The 23,309-nt window shown below is 31.2% G+C and overlaps 2 protein-coding genes across 3 annotated transcripts in view; both read left to right on the top strand.

Moving 5' to 3' along the window:
• Positions 1-23,309, top strand: part of twin (CCR4-NOT transcription complex subunit 6-like twin) — a 224,521-nt gene that overhangs the window by 28,046 nt on the left and 173,166 nt on the right. The window lies entirely within an intron of this gene.
• LOC142225444 (uncharacterized) lies at positions 11,123-16,385 on the top strand. The gene has a single exon (XM_075295233.1). It carries the CDS (start codon positions 12,737-12,739, stop codon positions 15,809-15,811), a length of 3,075 nt encoding a protein of 1,024 aa, XP_075151348.1. The 5' UTR covers positions 11,123-12,736; the 3' UTR covers positions 15,812-16,385.

Raw genomic sequence — 23,309 nt, 5'->3', positions numbered from 1 at the left:
TACAATATGATCATCATCATGATCATAATCATTTGCTTATTTTAGCAATACAGGAGCCTTATAGCATTCGTTCATCAACAATATAAAGCACAATAATGACTAGCCGCCAACACCAGATGCTATAGAGACTATCACCAAAAACAGCTTGCAGACATTTGATGATGTTGGTCAGAAAATCATTTGCTGATGACTAAAAACTAAAAGACTTTGCGCTAAAGGAGTTTTCCAATTGACCATAGTATTTTAGTTAAAATGAGACAAGCCGGCATAACAACAGCCATGTGCTATTGATGTGCAACAAAAATCATAACAACAACAATAAGTGCAAATAAAATTTAACTGCAAAAAAGAGAAAGTTTCCTCTTTTTTCCATTGTCGTCATCGTCATCATCATAAACGGAAGACGGAGAAGCAAAGCCATCGGCAGCATGTGGTGGCTTGCAATGCAATAGTAAAAGTATTATTGCAATATCTTACGTGGGCCCCTTTCCGAAGGACATTGCGATAGGGACGTACGTGAAGATCAGAGTTGATGAAGTTGATAGTTTGGTAGTTGGGTCCACATGGCAGTGAAACCACTTAGAGAAGCTTTCAAACATTCACCAGAATTATTGAGACGGAAAAATACTCCCAAATTTTAGTTAACTTCATGATATTTTTTTTTTTTTATAAAAATTTTATTTTTTTCTTTAAGGGAAATTTGACTTACTTCACAAATATACGACTTTAATGAAGGGGTGCAAATTCTAAAGATTCGTGACTTAAATGTATTGAAAACAAATTTTATGGGTATGAACTTCAAACTCTTGGTGCAAACCCCTCGTTTTTAATTCGCAGCATCATTAACTTTACATTAACATCTTGGTTAACTTCATTTCTTCTTTCCTTTTGCCTTAAAAAACAAAAAAAAAAATGCCGCATGGATGGATGATGGCAAAGTCCACTATGATGTGAATAGTCAGACGAAAAGAGAGATAGACGGACTTGTAGATGACTGTAAAAGTGTTGAGAGTAGTGTTGCATTACCGCTTCAACAAGTTTGCTGTAAAATACAAAACGCCAACAAACGAAACAACCCAAGAAACCGCTTTATTTTTCTTTTAAGCAATTTGGTCTTGCCATGATGCTACTCCTTAGAGTTGGTTCCACGGAGACATTGCCAAAGACCCATTTGCCACCAAACAAGATGCTTGCTGCAACTCCAATATTATTACTGGGCCCATTTGTATTGGCCAATGTGTTTTTTTCGGGTAGTTATTGCAGTGCAACATGTGATTCAAATAAAGCCAACAAGGAGGATGGAATCATCTGAATGAAAGAAGCAGAAGAAAAAAAATTATGGGAGCCTGGTTTTTTTTTTGTTTTGTTTCGCTTTTCCAAGATATTTTAACATTAAATGAAAATAAAAATCAACAGTTTTGGCTACTGTGTGTGCCTGGCACCAAGAGATTCATTCGTCGATGACCAGTTGGTGGTAATAACTTTTTATGTTGTTTGCTGCTGCTGCACTCCTTAACTATTATGTGGGAGGAAGTAATTTGTTATTGCTGTTGCCTCTGTCTCTGGCGGTTCAATTGGCCTCACTTTCATTGCAAATTCAAGTATTTTTGTTGAATTTTTGTTTCAGGGAATGTTGTTTTGTGTTGTGGTAGATTTTAATGTCGGTGTTCGATTTCGTTTTTTCTTTTAATGTAGGAAAAACTCATTCAGCATATAGGTGAAATCAAAATGATCGTTGGAAATAATGTTAATGCAATTTCAAGTAACATTTCATTTGTAAGTTGTTGCCATTTTATTGATAGCAAATAATTTGTGGAATTAATAAAAAAAAAAAACAAAAAATGGTTTTCATTGCATTGGCATGATATCCTAATAAGAAAACAGGAAAACATTTTGTTCAGTTTTAGTTGTCACTTTTATGGTCCAACTTTTGTTGGGCCAACATTTCAATTTTCGAATTGGAAGTTAGCAAATTTGTTTTAATCGAATTTTGAGTCAATAATGCCTGCCAATTTCATACTCTAATCGTTTCGGCAATGACTACCCAGCAAAAAAAAATTTTGGAAGTTCTTTCAAAGGCACAACTTTAAAGGCACTCCCAGAAGATGTACTCCCATTGATGTTCTTTATTTTAACTACACAGGAAGTTCTTTTCGTTCAATTTTTTATAACATGTTTTTTTCATATTTTTAATGGGTACTTTTAACTTTTTTTGTTTCAAATAGGTTAAAACCAGAGTAAGAATTCATAAAATAGTACAAATTATTTAAATTTTATCAAAAAAAATCCTAAATCCGATCTGAAAAATATTAAATTTTTGAAAATATTTGAGGTCCAACGTTTCCGACAAGCGTTAGAATCCATTAAAAATTATTTATTTGAAAAAATAGCACAGTTTGGCAAAAACATCACACCTAAAGAAGTGATGCAAATTCAGTGCAACGGCTGTTGAAATGGAGGACTTCCGTCCTATGACATGTTAAATTCATCGCTTCTGCGTCAATATTGCACCACTGCCGGATCCAAAAAGATCATTTTCATTACTTTTTAGGCGACGCTTTTTTCTTGCTGGGTAATTAAAACAAATTCTCCTTTTATTCGCTAGATCGATTAGAATGTTATCTTTCTGAGTTATGACGAAATGCCAGGGTTGACTTTCGGGATTATATATAATTGAAAATAGCTTTATTGTTTTTCAAAAATATTCCCCATTAAGATCAATACACCACCTCAGTAATGCTGGTGTAGGGATCTATAAATCGAAAATCGATTAATCGATTATTCGAATTTTGGCATGAAAATCTAAAAAAATCGAAATCGATCATTAACCTAAAAATAATCGCAAAATCGATTTTAGATTTTCATCTAATTTTTAATTTTGACTAGTGTTTTCCGTTTTAATATTCATTGGTTTCAATTTAATTGAAAAATACCGAGACATTTCTTCATTTTTATTTATAGAATTCTATTACCAATAAGAATAAAAAATATTGATTTGATTAAGTTAAATATCAAATTGGTTTAAATGAATCCTTTGTGTTTTCAATTTCCTTGAGTTTATTTGGAGAAATCTAACGTACATGTTAAAAATTGTATACTTAACATTTTAAAAATATATTAAACAAATTAAAAAATGACCACTATCTGGTTTAGGGTATAAAAATTAACATGTTTGACTAGAATACTAATTTTTGCATTTCTCTCCAACTCGCAAAAACAAAATAGATTTCATAAAATCTAATATTTTGTATAATCAATATTTCTATGAAATTCGATTACGAAAAATCGAATATTCGAATTTTGAATGGTACAAATAATCGAAAATCGATTTTTGATTAAAAGTCAACAATCGAAAAGTCGAAAAATCGATTATTGGTTTGTACTATAGATCCCTATGCTGGTGACATTTCTGAGTGTTTCAAAGCTTCTCTAAGTGGTTTCACTGCAATGTGGAACGCCGTTCGGACTCGGCTATAAAAAGGAGGTCCCTTATCATTGAGCTTAGTGATAAGAGAGAAGTTCACCACTGTGGTATCACAATGGACTGAATAGACTAAATGAGCCTGAAATCACGGGCTGCCACTAAACCTAACCTAAGATCAATACATTGTTGTATGTGTTTGACCCAATTGCCGAAGTAGTTTTGCCACTCTGATTGAGGTACCTACAAGACATGCATTTTCAACGCATCAACCGCTTCCTCAGGTGTCAAAAAACGTTGAGCTCTCATTTTATTTTTTTACGTACGGTAATAAAAAGAAGTCATTTGGTTATAAGTCAGGACTATACCGTCGATGACCCGACCGATCGATTTTTTGAATGTTCAAAAATGCAATTGTTTGAGCCGATGTGTGAGCGTTCTCGCATTGTCGTGGTGAAGAATGTCCATCTTCGGCAGTTGGTTTTCTTGATTTCTTGGAAGACATCTGGCAAGCAAATGGTTGTGTACCACTTAGAATTGACTTTTCTGCGTTGCAGCTATGGTTGTCAGAGTTGGTAGAATTCTACCTGAAATGGTAGAGTTTTTTTTTTACTGTTTGGTAGATTGGAAGAATTTTTGATGTTTTGGTTGATTTTGAGAAATAGTCCTCTTCAATTATTAGAAAATTAAATTTTCTATAGAAATAAAATTTTGATATAAAAACAAGTAAGGAAAGTCTAAAGTCGGGCGGGGCCGACTATATTATACCCTGCACCACTTTGTAGATCTAAATTTTCGATACCATATCACATCCGTCAAATGTGTTGGGTGCTATATATAAAGGTTTGTCCCAAATACATACATTTAAATATCACTCGATTTGGACAGAATGTGATAGACTTTTTTTGACCATTTTTGTCGAAATCAGAAAAACATATATATGGGAGCTATATCTAAATCTGAACCGAATTCAATCAAATTTGGCACACATGACTATACTACCAATTGTACTCCCTGTGAAAAATTTTAACCAAATTGGGCCAAAACTCTGGCTTTTAGGACCATATTAGTCCATATCGGGCGAAAGATATATATGGGAGCTATATCTAAATCTGAACCGATTTCAATCAAATTTTGCACACTTGACTATATTACTAATTGTACTCCTAGTGCAAAATTTCAACCAAATTTGGCCTAAAATCTGGCTTCTGGGGCCATATAAGTCCATATCGGGCGAAAAATATATATGGAGGCTATATCTAAATCTGAACCGATTTCAATCAAATTTGGCACACATGACTATATTACTAATTGTACTCCTAGTGCAAAATTTCAACCAAATTTGGCCTAAAATCTGGCTTCTGGGGCCATATAAGTCCATATCGGGCGAATGATATATATGGGAGCTATATCTAAATCTGAACCGATTTCAATCAAATTTTGCATACTTGACTATACGACTAAGTGGTATGTTTGTACAAAATTTCAAGCAAATCGGTATAAATCTCTGGCTGCTGGGTCCATATTAGTGCATATCGGGCGAAAGATATATATGGGAGCTATATCTAAATCTGAACCGATTTCTTCCAAAATCAATAGGTTTCTATTCTGACCCAAATTAGGAACATGTGCCAAATTTGAAGGCGATTGGACTTAAATTGCGACCTAGACTTTGATTACAAAAATGTGTTCACAGACAGACGGACGGACGGACAGACAGACGGACATGGTTATATCGACTCAGGGACCCACCCTGAGCATTATTGCCAAAGACACCATGTGTCTATCTCATCTCCTTCTGGGTGTTACAAACATATGCACTAACTTATAATACCCTGTTCCACAGTGTGGCACAGGGTATAAAAAGTATTAAAATTTTGACAAAATGTTCTATAGAAATAAAATTTTGCCAAAAAGACCTTAATCTGTTTATTTCGTAGTTTTTTTTTTGGGAAAATTTGGGCAGATTATTTTTGGCTCGAGTGGCAACCGTGGTTGCGACATGTCCAGATTAAAAAAGAAAACAGCCGATTATTTACTTGGAAGTTCTTTGTGAGCGAGTAACTTTTTTGGCTCATCTTGAAACACCCACACTGACGACTGCTGTTTACTTTCGGGCTTAACGCGTAAATCCACGATTCATCACCATGTCATAGATGTGTTATGGAGCATTTCTTTCGAACCAATCGAACTAATCGACATGAGCCTTTTTTAGCGATTGTGTTGGATCCAACGCGATCAAATTCCTTTGAGGATCAAATGTTCATGCATTATTGAATGTATGCTAATACCTACACCCTCAAAAAAAATTGCTTCTCTAACATATGTTCCAAACATATTTTGCAGGAAGCACATATATTATTGGATACCGCCGAAACATTAATATGTTTGTTTTATGTGACCATATTATATGTTTGGAAGCATTTTGAGTCCAAGAATAGTATATGCTTGGAAGAATTCCCCAAAGAAGATATGTTCATTCCCTCACATAATTTTCACTTCCACGAAATTTTTGAGTTCTTCGCATCTTTTTCTGTAATACAAATATGCTGTTTTTTTTCAAATGTCTATTCTCTTGGTTCCGAATATCTATTCTCTTTATTCCGAATACTCATTCTACTATTCAAATTAAATAATATTTAATACCAAATTTTTGGCCTTATTATAAAACAGTTTTCCGAAACAACATACATTCACAGAAATTGCTCTCATTTCATTCTCTCGCTGTGTTATGTTGATATTTTTATTCAACCCTCCCGGTTTCCATATCTATTTCTTTCTCTATACTAACTCTCTCTCTCTGTCGCTCTCTGAATAAAGTATCACAACATATATATGTTTACTCGAAATTTGTAAATTTATATATGTTTACATTCACACATATTATTTTTATGAAACATTCATGCCCCAAACATAATATATTCTAACATATTAACATATGTGTCCCAAACATTTTGTGTTAGTTTAGGAACATTACATGTTTGCACTTAAATATATTGTGTTTAAAAATTGTGCCCGAAACACATTTTGTTTATATCGGAACATATGAAAAACATATTTTTCTAACAGTGTAAGGTTGTCTCAATTTCACGATAGGCTACAAGACGATCGTGAAATATCAGTTGGTGCAAAGCATCAATGGTTTGCGGAACAACAACTGATTTTGACTACCTCACGAAATTCGCCTTAGGGCACGGTTGGCACAGTTGGTAGAATTCTACCAAAAAAATTAAGATTCTTTACTGTTTGGGTAGAATTCTTGATGTTTTGGTAGATTTTGATAAATATTCCTCTCCAACTAAGAGGTACTATAGAAATTTTATAGAAATTAAATTTTTACAAAATTTTCTATAGAAATAAAATTTTTACAAAATTTTCTATAGAAATAAAATTTTGACAAAAATTTCTATAGAAATAAAATTTTGACAAAATTTTCTATAGAAATAAAATTTTGACAAAATTTTCTATAGAAATAAAATTTTGACAAAATTTTCTATAGAAATAAAATTTTGACAAAATTTTCTATAGAAATAAAATTTTGACAAAATTTTCTATAGAAATAAAATTTTGACAAAATGTTCTATACAAATAAAATTTTGACAAAATTTTTTACAGAAATAAAATTTTGACTTCATTTTCAAAATTAATGGTATCTTATCACATTAACCAAATGCATTTACCAATGTAACAGGAAGGGGCCCAACAATTCGCAATAAAAGCTACTTGTCAATATTTGAATTTTAATTTCATATGGGCCAGCTCAGAAAATTCTGACTAATCATTTAACAAGCGCCAAGTCGTCGTCAGACTCAGGTCAGTAATAATGTCGTTGGTCTATGGTTGGAGTTATTGAAATATGTAATACGAAGACAACGACCACCATCACCACGACAACACCATTGATGGAATGACCTTCAAAGCAAGCACCAAACTTCACTTCTCATGGAAATCTGCAATCTTCTGTACTTCAAACTGAAGTATCACCAACAGCAAATGGCAAAAATTACAAGTTGCTATCAAATCTTTATTTAAATCATCCAAATCGGTGGTGCGTGTATTTGTGCTTGCTTGGTCAGAGGTGCTTGTTGGTGGTGGTATTGGGGTCTTGATTTTGGCTGTAGGTTTTCGATTTCTTGCAACGCCAAAAGCGCCAAACACCATTAAGCACCATGAATGACAAGAACCCATAAGCACCGCGTATTGACTTAGAGCGCGGCCGGATGGATAGATAGTGGTAACATTAATGTCGGCGCTTGAATGGAACTTAGATTTGTATGATATCGCTTTAATAAGAATCATTCACGACAAGCAAACATTATTATTGAGAGGGTAATGGTTTCAATTTTTTTTTTTTAATGTTTTCAAACCTTTAAAGACGATTATTATGTGACGATGTCAAATTATTAATTGTAGATGGACACGAATTTTTCATTGTTGATATTTAATATAACGAAATCAACTGTAATCTGAGATTCATTTATGTATGTACCCCAGAAAATTGTTTTATAGTGAAGGAAATTTTTGTAAGGTAGTCACCATGGTGGAACGGTTAGCAAAACAAAAACCGACACCTGTTAATCGGTTAACCGGTTTCCGTTACAAAACTCGGACCCGGATTTGTAGAACTTCATAACAAAATATACAAAATCTCGTTTGAAAAAGCGAGCACATTAACTGTATTAATATTCTATTAGTAAAACACTGAAAATACAGCATAAATTACTTCATAATCCATTTTTAACCCTATAGAAATAAATTTTTTACAAAATTTCTTATAGAAATAAAATTTTGACAAAATTTTCAATAGGAATAACATTTTGGCAAAATTTTCTATAGAAATAAATATTTGACAAATTGTCTGTGGGAATAAAATTTTGACAGAATTTTCTGTGCGAATAAAATTTTTGACAGACTTCTTTGGGAATAAAATTTTGACAAAATTTTCTGTGGGAATAAGATTTTGCAAAATTATTTCTATAGAAAATTTTGACAAAATTTTCTATAGAAATAAAAATTTGACAAAATTTTCTATAGAAATTAATATTTTGACAAATTTTTCTATAGAAATAAAATTTTTACAATATTTTCTATAGAAATAAAACTTTGCCAAAATTTGCTATCGAAATAAAATTTTGCCAAATTTTTCTATAGAAATAAAATTTTGGCAAAATTTTCTATCGAAATAAAATGTTGCCAAAATTTTCTGTGGGAATAAAATTTTGATAGAATTTTCTGTGGTAATAAAATTTTGACAGAACTTTCTGTGGGAATAAAATTTTGACAGAATTTTCCGTGGGAATAAAATTTTGACAAAATTTTCTGTGGGAATAAAATTTTGCCAAAATTTTCTATAGAAATAAAATTTTGCCAAAATTTTTCTATAGAAATAAAATTTTGCCAAAATTTTCTATACAAAATTAAATTTTGAAAAATTTTTCTATAGAAATAATATTGTGACAAAATTTTCTATAGAAATAAAATTTTGCCAAAATTTTCTATAGAAATAAAATTTTGCCAAAATTTTCTATAGAAATAAAATTTTGCCAAAATTTTCTATAGAAATAAAATTTGGCAAAATTTTTCTATAGAAATAACATTTTGCCAAAATTTTCTGGGGGAATAAAATTTTGACAGAATTTTCTGTGAGAATAAAATTTTGCCACACTGAAAATACAGCATAAATTACTTCCTAATCCATTTTCAACCCTATAGAAATAAAATGTTGACAAAATTTCTTATCGAAATAAAATTTTGACAAAATTTTCAATAGGAATAAAATTTTGACAAAATTTTTTATAGAAATAAATATTTAACAAAATTTTCTGTGGGAATAAAATTTTGACATAATTTTCTGTGCGAATAAAATTTTTGACAGACTTTTCTTTGGGAATAAAATTTTGACAAAATTTTCTGTGGGAATAAGATTTTGCAAAAAATTTCTATAGAAATAAAATTTTGACAAAATTTCCTATAGAAATTAATATTTTGATAAATTTTTCTATAGAAATAAAATTTTGACAATATTTTCTATAGAAATAAAACTTTGCCAAAATTTTCTATAGAAATAAAATTTTGCCAAAATTTTCTGTGGGAATAAAATTTTGATAGAATTTTCTGTGGGAATAAAATTTTGACAGAACTTTCTGTGGGAATAAAATTTTGACAGAATTTTCCGTGGGAATAAAATTTTGACAAAATTTTCTGTGGGAATAAAATTTTGCCAAAATTTTCTATAGAAATAAAATTTTGCCAAAATTTTTCTATAGAAATAAAATTTTGCCAAAATTTTCTATACAAAATTAAATTTTGACAAATTTTTCTATAGAAATAATATTGTGACAAAATTTTCTATAGAAATAAAATTTTGCCAAAATTTTCTATAGAAATAAAATTTTGCCAAATTTTTCTATAGAAATAACATTTTGCCAAAATTTTCTGTGGGAAAAAAATTTTGACAGAATTTTCTGTGAGAATAAAATTTTGCCACACTGAAAATACAGCATAAATTACTTCCTAATCCATTTTTAACCCTATAGAAATAAAATGTTGACAAAATTTTTTATCGAAATAAAATTTTGACAAAATTTTCAATACGAATAAAATTTTGACAAAATTTTCTATAGAAATAAATATTTGACAAAATTTTCTGTGGGAATAAAATTTTGACATAATTTTCTGTGCGAATAAAATTTTTTACAGACTTTTCTTTGGGAATAAAATTTTGACAAAATTTTCTGTGGGAATAAAATTTTGCAAAAATTTTCTATAGAAATTAATATTTTACCAAAATTTTCTATAGAAATAAAATTTTGACAAAATTTTTTATAGAAATTAATATTTTGATAAATTTTTCTATAGAAATAAAATTTTGCAAAATTTTCTATAGAAATAAAATTTTGCCAAAATTTTCTATCGAAATAAAATTTTGCCAAAATTTTCTGTGGGAATAAAATTTCGATAGATATTTCTGTGGGAATAAAATTTTGACCGAACTTTCTGTGGAAATAAAATTTTGCCAAAATTTTCTAGAAATAAAATTTTGACAAAATTTTCTATAGAAATAAGATTTTGACAAAATTTTCTATAGAAATAAAATTTTAACAAAATTTTCTATAGAAATAATATTTTGATAAAATTTTTTTATAGAAATACTATTTTGATAAAATTTTTTATAGAAATAAAAATTTCATAAAATTTTCTATAAAAATAGAATTTTGACAAAATTTTCTGTAGAAATAAATTCTATAGAAATAAAATTTGGCAAAATCTTCTATAGAAATAAAAATGTGCCAAAATCTTCTATAGAAATAAAATTTTGACAAAATTATCTATTGAAATAAAATATTGACAAAATTTTCTATAAAAATACAATTTTGCCAAATTTTTCTATAAAAATAAAATTGTGACAAATTTTTCTATAGAAATAATATTTTGACAAAATATTGAAATAGAAATAAAAATTTGATAAAATTTTCTATAACAATAGAATTTTGAGAACATTTTCTATAGAAATAAAATTCGGAAAAAAATTTCTATAGAAATAAAATTTTGTGCTCTAAAAACATGTTTGCGTTGATCATAGTACTTCTCTGTGTGTGAAAAAAGAAAAGTATTATTTTTGGTGTAACAAATTTGAAATAGGGTCACACTTGGTCAAAGAGCCATCATTGAAATATTTACTAATTTATATCTTTAACTTATTAAACCGATCTCGTTTAGAATACCTCAGAAAAAAACTCGCAAATAGCCCCCTACCCTTTCACATGCATATTAAATCTATCTCTCCATCAAGGCAACATGAATAAGAACTAATCGGCCTCGACATGAATACACAACAACAGCAACGACAATAGTAAAACTTCTGATGGATTTAAAGCATATTCAATTGTAATTAAATATTTTTTTTTCAACTTCTAATGGTTGCAATTGTCGACAATGGGCATAATAAAAGACACAACCAGATTTCGAGCAAACATTATGTTTAGGTTTGAACAAAAGATTAAATGGTTTGGGGCTAGGATAAATGTTTAACAATAAGAGAAACTATGAAAAAAAGAGCTAATGCTGGGATGAGAGGGCGTATGTTATTTTACATTGAGTATACGTTAAGGGGGGCTACTTGCTATAAGATCAAATTTATTTTCTTTCACCTTATGAAATGAGAGAATGAGTTTGAAAGCACACAGAGACGGAGAGAGAGAGAGAGCGAGAGAGATATTTATGTTATTTTTACAGTATCTCAGAGTTTGTTATGAAAAACAAAAGTAAAACTAACCACAACAAAATGCATGCTGTTAAACCAGCTTTTCTTGTAACGCGGTCTCTACGCTTGACGCCATGTGCTCGTTCAACTCGTCTCTGCCGCTGCTGCTGCTGTCACAGGTCTCGTGTAATGTGCCGTTGGTTGGATTTTGTTGTTTTGTTTGCGTGATTTCTTCAGTGCTTGTGTGCTCTGTTATTATTAAACCATGGTTATAACAAAAGCTTTTTTTGTTGCTGCTGCTTTGTTGTGTGGTTGCCGTACAACTTCTTCTTCTTCAGCTGTTGTGAGTGAGACTTGGTTTTTGGCTCTGGCTGGCAGCTGTATTAATTGAAAATGAATTTTTAGTCTGCCACAAGTCTGGCTCGAATACGGTTATACGAGACGGTTTCCATTAAAGCAGCTCCGCATCATTCTTTCTCCTTCCTCAGAAAACACTGATATTTGCACGTATTGAAAGCCACTACCATTGAATTGAAGTGAGAGGTGCAGTTAGCCGTGTGATCGTAACAAGAGAGTGAAAAAAAAAGAAAACGGAAAACGAAAAGAAAATTCCAAACAACTTTCGCGTTTAACAAAAAAGTCGTCGAGCCGTATGTTTTTTTATATTTTCGCTGAACGTTTGCTTTTGCTAAGTTACGCTTGAAATCCGTTTTGTGCACAGATCCGCATTTATAAATGGACTTTCTGTTTGGAAAATAAATTTAAAAAATTGAATACACGAAGAAGAAAAAGAGAAGAAAATTGAAAAGAAATTTCTCAAAAAAAAAAAAAAAATAAAAATAAAATAATAATAATAAAAGAAAAAATCTTAGTGCAAATGTGATAAAAAAAAACGAAAAAATTTAAGAGGAAAGAATTTAAATATTTATGTCGACAAATTCAAGGAAAAATATAAATAGTGGTTAAAATACTGGTTTTATGAAAAAACCCGTTATTTTTGAAAATAATAAAAAAATTAAAGTTTTTTTACACAAAAAATTAAAAATTAATGTTTGTTACGCTCGGCAAGCTTATGTTACTTGCAACGCCGTATAACAACAACGACGAGGATTATGAGACCCAATATAGGCCAACAACAGCATTCGCAGCATCAAACATCACAGCAATATGGTACCTTAGACACTAACCTATTGGGAGCATCTAATAGTTCTCATTTACTACCACCACCACCAGCAGCATATGTGCAACAAGGATTAGCACCACCAGTTCAACAGCCGCCACAGTCTTCGACAAATTCCCATCACCAGCAGCAACAGCAGCATCATCATCCACAGCATCCGCATTCCCATCATCAGCATCAAATACAGCCAGGAAATTATCATCCCCATTCTCATCAACATCAGGGCCCCAGTCATGTTAATCACCATCCAAATATGGCACCTCCTCATCCACCGGGACCACATATGGGATGGGGCCCTCACGCAATGAATGGTTCAGGTGGTCCATATCCCAATCAGCCAGGAGGAATACCAATGGGACAAAATTCTCATATGAATATACAAAATAATCGTGGTCAGTTTTTACCACCGGGACCCCCAAGGCATTTTGGGCACCATGGTCCTCCGCCCGGTGGTGTAGGAGGATCAACACATCTTCCATCCCAACACCCATCACAAGTGCAGCAGCAGCAGCATCTTCATCAGCAGCAGCTGCAACATTCTTTGGGACCTTATGTCCCACAACCACCACCTTCACAACAAAATTTAGCTGGTCCTGGTCCAGGAAACGGTGAACGTATGACAATGCCTCCACCCAATTATGCTAAACTTCCTCCATTGTCAGCTGTTAATCAACAAAGAATCAATGAATGTGCTGGTATACCTTTAATATCCAACGCCAGTGCCCATTTAACTCCAGGGCAAAGGCAAAGGATTTCGCGTAAACAATCCCATTCACCACCAGGGAAGAACTGGTCGAACATGGTAGCTTCAACTTCGGTCTCTACTTCCTATGCAGCAGCTCAATATGCAGCTGCTCATGTCCAAGGAGCCCCACTTATGATTAATAAACAACAAAAACCAGGAGAATATTGGCAAGGACAAGGTCTATATAAACAGAGAGTTACCGCAGGAGGATCGATGGCACAACAACAACAACAGATTGCAACTCCCCATCCAGGATCAACAGCTAACCACCAGGCTGCAATGCAATACCCTAATAAGAATGATAAATTAAGGACACCTCTACGTTATCAAAATTCAGCTCCTGCTGCCCTATCTTCTTCGAGGTCCAAGGAAAATCTAGAGCAACAGAAATTAAAGGCAGCAGCAGCCGCTGCGGCGAGTAAGGAAAATGATAATTCAAATTCCTCTAATGGTGGCGATTCATCCAATAGCAATGAAACCTGTTTGCCTCGTATAATAAAGCCTCGAAAACGAAGAAAGAAGGATAGAAAACCTCCGAATAATCTGGTTAATGCTGTATATTTGAAAATGGATGCCAATAAGCTGGCGACCTTAACAGCTCCCATGACCAGCGATAAAATCCACAACAACATTAGTACATCATCCTCAACGTCCTCGTCTATGAAAGCCTTCAAATCCTCGGAGGATCTTCTAAAGTGTTTACAGAAATTTTCCCAAATATCAAACTTACATGAAGAGAGAAATCGTCTAGAATCTGGGAGTGACGATAAAATCAATCCCAGCTTTAATTTGACCCCGAATAAATCCAAGATGGGGACAAAACAAACATGCCTGGGTAGCGATATAAATCATGGTATTTGCTTTTGTAATGATTGTGATCCTTTGAAATCCATATGGGATTATCCTTTGCGTAGATCTTTATCTGATTCTTCAAGTTCTTCGACCAGTGGCACTGGTTCTCTAAGTGAAACTGCTGATTTAGAATCACCACAAGAGAAGGAAGATCCATTGGCATGGACTAAAAGTAGAGCGGAAATTGTGGGAGTTATAGGCTCGAAGAGGCATAACAATAAGGATTTGAGTTTCAACAATGGTGGTGTACTGCATTCCTCCAAGGATCCTGGAACGAGTGAATTAAATTCATATGCCCATGATATTTTGGGTGGAATAAATTTTTCCAACGATTTATTCAAATCATGTGCAAACAACAACAACAATCTGATAAATCCTCTAGATGTGGATACAATGGCAACTCCATTGATACTCAATCATCCATCACCGCCATCTCCTTTGGTGCTTTTGCCCGAGACTGCTGAAACCTTACTAACACGTTCCATAAATGAAATCTCCCAGAAGTTGATTGAAACTTGCTGCTCCACCAACGAAAGCAATGAGTTGACATTGTCTTCCTGCAATTCCTTGTCTTCATTTTCCGCAAGTTCCGCATCGTCATCCTCATCATCTTCGGCAAATTCATCTTGTGGTGCTGGAGACTTTTCCAATGATAGTGGCATCGAGAGTGCTCATATCAATGGAGGCGATGATTTAGTTTTCAATTTTGATCATTTGCATATTGCAGCAGCTGCAAATCATGGATTGGGCACAAACAAAAATTCCTGCCTAAACGAATCCTCCTCTGGCTCACTAAAGTCTTTGCTTTTAAGTGGTAATGGCGGCATACATTCATCAGAATCATCCTCGCCCACAGCTAAGTTCACAGCAACGAATTTTCTAACATGCCCAGCATCAAAAGCAGCTCCCATATTGTCTCCAGGAGGAGGCAGTAAAAAATTCACTACAGCAGCACCCACCTTGGATTCGTTTTTGTTGGATTTGAATAACAATCAAATCCCAAGTGAGCACAAAATTTTTGAGACAGAACAGAAATCACATCACCAACAGCAACAGCAGCAGCAGCAGTTCAATAACCTGGCCCTGCAACAATCATCAGCTCCACCACTAAATCCACTGACAAATCATCAACCTCCACAACTAATGGTGCAACAGCATGATCAACAATTTTTCAGCAATTGTTTCGATTTGATGTGGCATCAACAGCAGCAAGCCCAGAAACAAAAATTGGGAAATAACAATGAGCAATTATCTGTTGCAACATCCACTTCCTCCAACGCCTCCAACTCCTCCTCATCACTGGCAAGCACAATAACGAATCATTCAACAAATGCATCAACTGCATCGTCGTTGTCATCATTTATGGAATCCGTGGGACCATTAAAAACTGTATTTTCAACAATTTCTTAACATGAAAAGGGAAATTGAAATCATAAAAGAATGGCGAGCTAACAATAGGAGAAAAAAACCCAGTATTCTAAAAAGCCCTGGACAAAAATTAAATTATTTATTGAATAATGAAAGAAAACTCGTCAAAATAATAGAGAAAGGCTGACTACGAAAAATACTGGTTTTTATGAAAAACCAGTATTCTTTATAAACCACAACTATACATGTTAAATAATCGTTTTTATTGACAAAAATGTGGAAAAACAAAAGAAAATCACCTAATGGCCTATGGCAAAAAATACTGGGATGCAGTTTGTGACTGTGGCGGTATAATTAAATCTCAATAAGGCCAAAAATCGATGGGACTATTTTAAAGGTGGTGGTAATATAATGAAATCTTCTACTCTTAATGATAAATACTGGGAATGGAAGCCAGATTTTTGTTAAGGATTATGCTGTTATTTCTCAATCCCAAAAGTAAGATTTGCATTCTTACAAACTATTCGAAATACAAAAACAAATATTTGGGTCCATATATAAAAATTAAATTAGATTATCGAAAATATTTAAATATTTTGTAATTTATTATATATTCAATTTATTACGAGGAAATGAAAAGAAAGTGTCTACTAAATGTTATTATTTAAATTTAATTATTATAGAATAAAATTAAAAAAGAAAAAATATAGTATTGAAAACAAAAATATCTTTAAAAATTATCTTAAACTCAAAATTAGTGATAAAATTAGAGAAATCGAAGCAAAATCTGAGATTAATTAAAGAATAAATTAAAAAAAAAATACAGAATCAATAATATATGTTAAAAATTAAAATCAGAGAATAACGAAACAAATTTGATGAAATTTGCAACAAATGGTGTTAGTGACAAGAGAAATCTGCGTAGAAATTGATATGGAAAATGCTATGGTATATTTTTCTGGCTAGTAGGAAAATACAAAATTACTACAGCTTCCTAAACTAATCAATAAAAAAATACGGGGAAATGTTTACACATGCAGAAACGGAAGCTGGGTCCTTAAAGGAATACATAAAAAAAAATATGTAAAAATTAATTTGATTTTTCGTATGAATATAATAGCTGCGTTTCTTTTTTTATCAAAATAAAACAAGAAAAAAAAATGAAAAATACCGGTATATATGAATATGCAGAAGTAAAACGGTTTGCTTGTGATGAGAATGATGAAAAATAAAAAAGTTCATTATCATAAACAAAAAGAAGTGAACGATGTAAAAATTTTGTGCAACTATAACCAGTATAACAGTGGAATGTTCGATGAGAGATACATTTTGAAAAACTAAAAACTAATTTTATAAAATACTGAGCACCATACTACGAATCAATAATAGTGAAATGGCTTAAAATAAAAATAATTCTAAAAGCTTTTCATAAGCAAAAATACTATAAAAAAGCTAGAACAATAAATTGAATATTTGTTTTTAAAAATACTGATATTGTACTCTAAATTCAGCAAGCTATCGTAAAAAGCAATAGACCCACGAAATTTTCAACAGCTTCTATCAGTGTTCGTAAAAGTTATATATCGCAAACCCTTCATAATGAAAATAAAATTAAAAATACTGGAAAACAAAAAAGGCGACTACTAATTAAAAATAATGGCATTTTACCGCAAATTCTATGTTGAAAAGCAAGTGCGATATAAAATTTTCAACAGCTTTTCTCAAATTATAAATACCAAACTTTTGATTCTACTATATTAACAACCAAAAGAAAATTATAAAAATTAAAACAAGTAATTAAAAATTTAAAAAAGGTGACGGCTTAAATAAAAACAAAAATGTACGGCTTAAATAAAAAAAATATAAAAAATACTGGGAAATTAAATTTCTGAAAATATAATAAAATATTAGTAAGCGATATGAATGCAAAATCTTCAAAAAAACTATTATGAAAAATACGGAATCTTTGTAAACAAAAATTAATTAGAATTCAAAAAAAAAAAAAAAAAAAACACAAAAAAATTTCTACGGTTCAAGTTTTCTGTTTGCAGAAGCTACAAAAATAATGGTTAACCTCGGATCAGTTTATCTTCCATTTGTGACAATTTTTTGTAAACTAGAACAAATCGTAATTCGAAAATCTAAAAAAAAAAAAATGACGAGCTTTAAATAACTATCAATTGTATTTTGAAAATCAACAAAATAAAAAATACTGGGAAAAATCAATAAATAATACAAAAATTAAACCATTGGAAGAATGGAAGAATATTGACTTTCTAAAATAATCAAAATTACTGGCAGGATGTTATTCCGAATTCCTGAAAAAAATTGCCCAATTGCATAGAGAATGTCAAGAAATGCGGAAGTTACAATACCTGTAAAATAAATAATAATGAAGTCCTGAGTGCTTGGGGAACCTGCTTCATTAATAATGTTAAATAATGGGGAAAATCATTTGTTAAGAAAATTAAATAGGAATATTTGCTGCCTATTAAATTCATCAATAACACAAGAACTTCTGTAATAAATCTTTATAAATGTCCACATTTCAATAGAAGATAAATGGTAGAAATTGAGATATTCTACAATACCACAATTGCCAAGCTCTACATAATGCTGTAATATTCAAAAAGAACATCATTAACTCCAAACCAAAAAAAAATTGTATTTTTAAATACAGGAAAATCATCTAATTTTAAAATTCACTCTGACTTAATACCGGAAAGATTTATTTAATTCACAATAAAATTTATCATCGTGGAGAATTTCCAAACCAGTATTTTTTTTTTGAAAATGAGGAATTGAATAATCCCAAATAAATCCAATATTGATTCATGCAGTAAACAAAAGAAAAAAATTAAATCATGTTTTGGCATCACGTGTTGTGCTATCAACCTGAAATCAATCTTAATGATGAAGTAATACGATTACAAAATAATTATTAAACAATTAAATTAATTGTGTTTAAACAAAATCGTATGAGAATTGCTAATGAAACAATGATACTACTGAGGTTCGTGCATCATCATATTACGTGACTCACAATTGAAGTGAAAAAGTATACGACAAATTGAAGTACACATAGCAAGCTAACCTTCTTAAATGTTACTAATATTTATTTGAAATAAATAGAAACTTGAATGTTCCTGTTGATGATGAATAATCCATGCGACAAACCCATCAATTATTTATCTGAAGTAAACGTTGGCTAATGCTTTTTATATTGAGGAAATTTGAAACGATGTGAGAAATATGAATTTGCCATAGCCATACCAGTCATAACTCCAGGATTTCAACGACGAAATTGCAACAATTGTTTGGAAAAACCTATGGGATATGGTATTCTAAGATAACGATTACGGAAGCACTATTAAGAGAAACCGCTATTTTTCATAACAGAAGATATAATTCCCGAAGCAGAAGATAAATAGTGAAAAGAGCAAGGTTTTTTTTGTAATCAAAAAAATACATCGACAGTAAAGCAATGAGATGTATTTCACAAAAATATAAGGATGCCGAAATTTACAAAAAATAAATCTATAATCTAAGGAATGTCAGATATATCCAGTAATCACATAATAATTTACCCCATTTGTTAAAAAAATATGGTTTTTTTTGTAATGAAGAATGCAGTTAAAGAAAAACCCAGTATTTTCATATCTTCGTTTTGATATTTTGGGAAACTCAAAATTGTTTTTTTTTCTAATATGAATATAAAGCAATAAATCCATGAATAGTCAACCGATGTATACATAATCTCCGATGGATGTAAACACAACATAAAGAAAAACAATCAATTTTCTCAACTCATGCACGAAATCGTGATTTTATAAACGTAATAAAATCCTAATAACGTCAGATCAAGTTAAAATCCTATGATGTTTACATCAAAAATCCCTTGTCATTCTCGTTAAAAGCATCATAACAATTAAAAAAATAAAAATCGATCCAGTGATTCAATATATTTCTATGGAATAAAAAAAAACAGTATTTTTTCAAAAGCAGCCAAGCAGCCAAAGTAGAAATCAAGAACCACCATATGTTGGCAGCAAGATTAATGCATAAATTATATTAAAGAAATGCATAGTTCTTCGAGAGAAAATTGATTTCAAGAATATTAAAAACAGTACACAGAAATGCCAGTATTTTTAAGTAGGCCCCAAAATCAAAAAAATCTTGGATTAACAATTAAATATGCTGAATTTTGCAACTAGGAACTTCATAAAACAATAACCTTCAGAAATTGATTTTCATCATGTCTGGGAGATATTCCAAAGAATTGCTAAAAAATACCAGTATTTTTAAGGAAACAATTTAAAAATATCAAAATTGTGAAAAGCAAAAAAAAAAAAAAAGTATAAGAGTTGAGACATTAAATACGGTTCGACATGCTTTTGAAGCAATATTCAAAGATACCAGTATTTTTTAGGGAGATATGATTATTAATAGCAAGTCGAGATTGGAAGATAAACTTTACATATATAACAAGAAGCCCAAGCCAGCCGGAGAATAAAAAAATTAAATTTCCCAAGCCAGCCGGAAACTAAAAAATTGCCACTAATTGTGCTTAGATCTTTTGTAGCAGAAGACGACAATACAAGTATTTTCTCGGAAATCGTTACTGCAGAATAAAAAAAATACCAGTATTTGAAATAGGATCTTATTGCAACTCTACATTTGAGAAATTTAAAATGAAAGTGAATTTCCTAAAAATATCCAAAGCCAGCCGGTAAATACAAAATTACCAGTAATTGCAATAAGATTTTTTGTAGCAGAATACGACACTACCAGTATTTTTCGGAAATTGTTGCTGTAGAATAAAAAAATACCAGAATGTGAAATAGGATTTTATTGCAAGTCTACATTTGAAGAAATTAAAATGTAATTAAATTTCCTAAAAATATCCTAAGCCAGTCGGTAAATACAAAATTACCAGTATTTGAAATAGGATTTTATTGCAAGTCTACATTTGAAGAAATTAAAATGAAATTAAATTTCCTAAAAATATCCTAAGCCAGCCGGAAAATAAAAAAAATATTTTCCGGCCCTTTTGTAGCAGAGTACGACACTACCAGTATTTTTCGGAAATTGTTGCTGTAGAATAAAAAATACCAGTACTTGAAATAGGATTTTATTGCAAGTCTACATTTGAAGAAATCAAAATTATCAGTAATTGCAATAAGATATTTTGTAGCAGAATACGACACTACCAGTATTTTTCGGAAATTGCTGCTGTAGAATAAAAAAATACCAGAATGTGAAATAGGATTTTATTGCAAGTCTACATTTGAAGAAATTAAAATGTAATAAAATTTTATAAAAATATCCCAGCCAGTCGGTAAATACAAAATTACCAGTATTTAAAATAGGATTTTATTGCAAGTCTACATTTGAAGAAATTAAAATGAAATTAAATTTCCTAAAAATATCCTAAGCCAGCCGGAAAATAAAAAAATATTTTCCGGCCCTTTTGTAGCAGAATACGACGCTACCAGTATTTTTTGGAAATCGTAGCTGTAGAATAAAAAATACTGGTATTTCAAATAGGATTTTATTGCAAGTCTACATTTGAAGAAATTAAAATGAAATAAAATTTTATAAAAATATCCCAAGCCAACCGGTAAATACAAAATTACCAGTATTTGAAATGGGATCTTATTGCAACTCTATATTTGAGGAATTTACAATGAAGTTAAATTTCCTAAACATATCCCAAGTCAGCCGGAAAATAAAAAAATGCCACTAATTGCACTTAGATCTTTTGTAGCAGAAGACGACAATACCAGTATTTTTCGGAAATCGTTGCTGCAGAATAAAAAATACCAGAATTTGAAATAGGATCTTATTGCAAATCTACATTTGAAGAATTCAAAATGAAATTAAATTTCCTAAACATATCCAAAGCCAGTCGGTAAATACAAAATTACCAGTAATTGCAATAATATCTTTTGTAGCAGAATACGACACTACCAGTATTTTTCGGAAATTGTTGCTGTAGAATAAAAAAATACCAGTATTTGAAATAGGATTTTATTGCAAGTCTACATTTGAGGAATTTACAATGAAATTAAATTTCCTAAAAATATCCCAAGCCAGCCGGAAAATAAAAAATTGCCACTAATTGCACTTAGATATTTTGTAGCAGAAGACGACAATACCAGTATTTTTCGGAAATCGTTGCTGCAGAATAAAAAATACCAGTATTTGAAATAGGATCTTATTGCAGGTCTACATTTGAAGAAATTAAAATTAAATGAAATTTCCTAACAATAAGGCAGCTGGAGAATAACTAATTACCTATGATTGGACTAAGATCTTTTGTAGCAGAAGATAATACCAGAATTTTTTGGAAATCGTAGCTGTAGAATAAAGAAAATACCAGTATTTGAAATAGGATCTTATTGCAGTCTACATTTGAAGAATTTAAAATGAAGTTACACTTCCTAAACATATCCCAAGCCATTCGGAAAATAATAAATTGCCAGTAATTGCACTAAGATCCTTTGTAGCAGAATACGACACTACCAGCATTTTTCGGAAATCGTTGCTGTAGAATAAAAAAAAATACCGGTATTTGAAATAGGATTCTATTGCTAGACTACATTTGAAGAAATTAAAATGAAATAAAATTTTATTAAAATACCCCAAGCCAGCCGGTTAATACAAAATTACCAGTAATTGCACTAAGATCTTTTGTAGCAGAAGACAATACCAGTATTTTTTTGGAAATCGTAGCTGTAGAATAAGAAATACAAGTGGTTCAAATATGATCTTATTGCAAGTCTACATTTGAGGAATTTAAAATGAAGTTTGATTTCCTAAATATATCCCAAGCCATTCGGAAAATAAAAATTTGCCAATAATTGCACTAAGATCTTTTGTAGCACAAGACACCAATACCAGTATTTTTCGGAAATCGCTGAGAATAAAAATGCCAAGTATTTTTCGTGCACACAAAGGGTTATGGGTTTAATCCCAGTTTTGATCAAACACCAAAAAGTTTTTCAGCGATGGATTATATCCCATCACAGAAATATAAACTTCTTCAAAATCTAAAATTCAAACCGAAGATTAAAAAAAAACTATGTTCTATAAATACCAGAAAGTTAAAAACTAAAAATATATAATAAAAATTTAGGAAATTGCAAAATGTGGTGTTTGTCAATTCGGGCTTCCATAGAAAAAAGTTACATCTACAAAAACAAACAAACTAGCTGCATATTTTGTTATATCTCGTAATGCCCTTAAATTTGTTTAATCTCCAGTTGGGAAATTACCAAACACCTCAAAGCAGTTACATAAAAGATCAGAAATTAGCCATTAAAATTTATTAAAAAAAAAACAGTATTTCTTTCAATACCCCTCCATAATCAAAATGAAACCCTATAATATTTTTAATGGATTCATCAGTTAATCAACAACATCATTATCGATCTCATCAACATTTTCACGGTAAGCGGCCCTATTCTGCTTGAAATAATTTTTCTTGAAGCCCTCTTCCAAAAAATAAAAGAAATTGATTACGACACTGTGACCTCAA

This window comes from Haematobia irritans, chromosome 1 (assembly GCF_050003625.1).
Source record: "Haematobia irritans isolate KBUSLIRL chromosome 1, ASM5000362v1, whole genome shotgun sequence".
In the NCBI taxonomy this organism is placed as follows: Eukaryota; Metazoa; Arthropoda; class Insecta; order Diptera; family Muscidae; genus Haematobia; species Haematobia irritans.
Note: the sequence above shows the minus strand (reverse complement) of the source record. Positions and strands in the feature narration are given on the sequence as shown.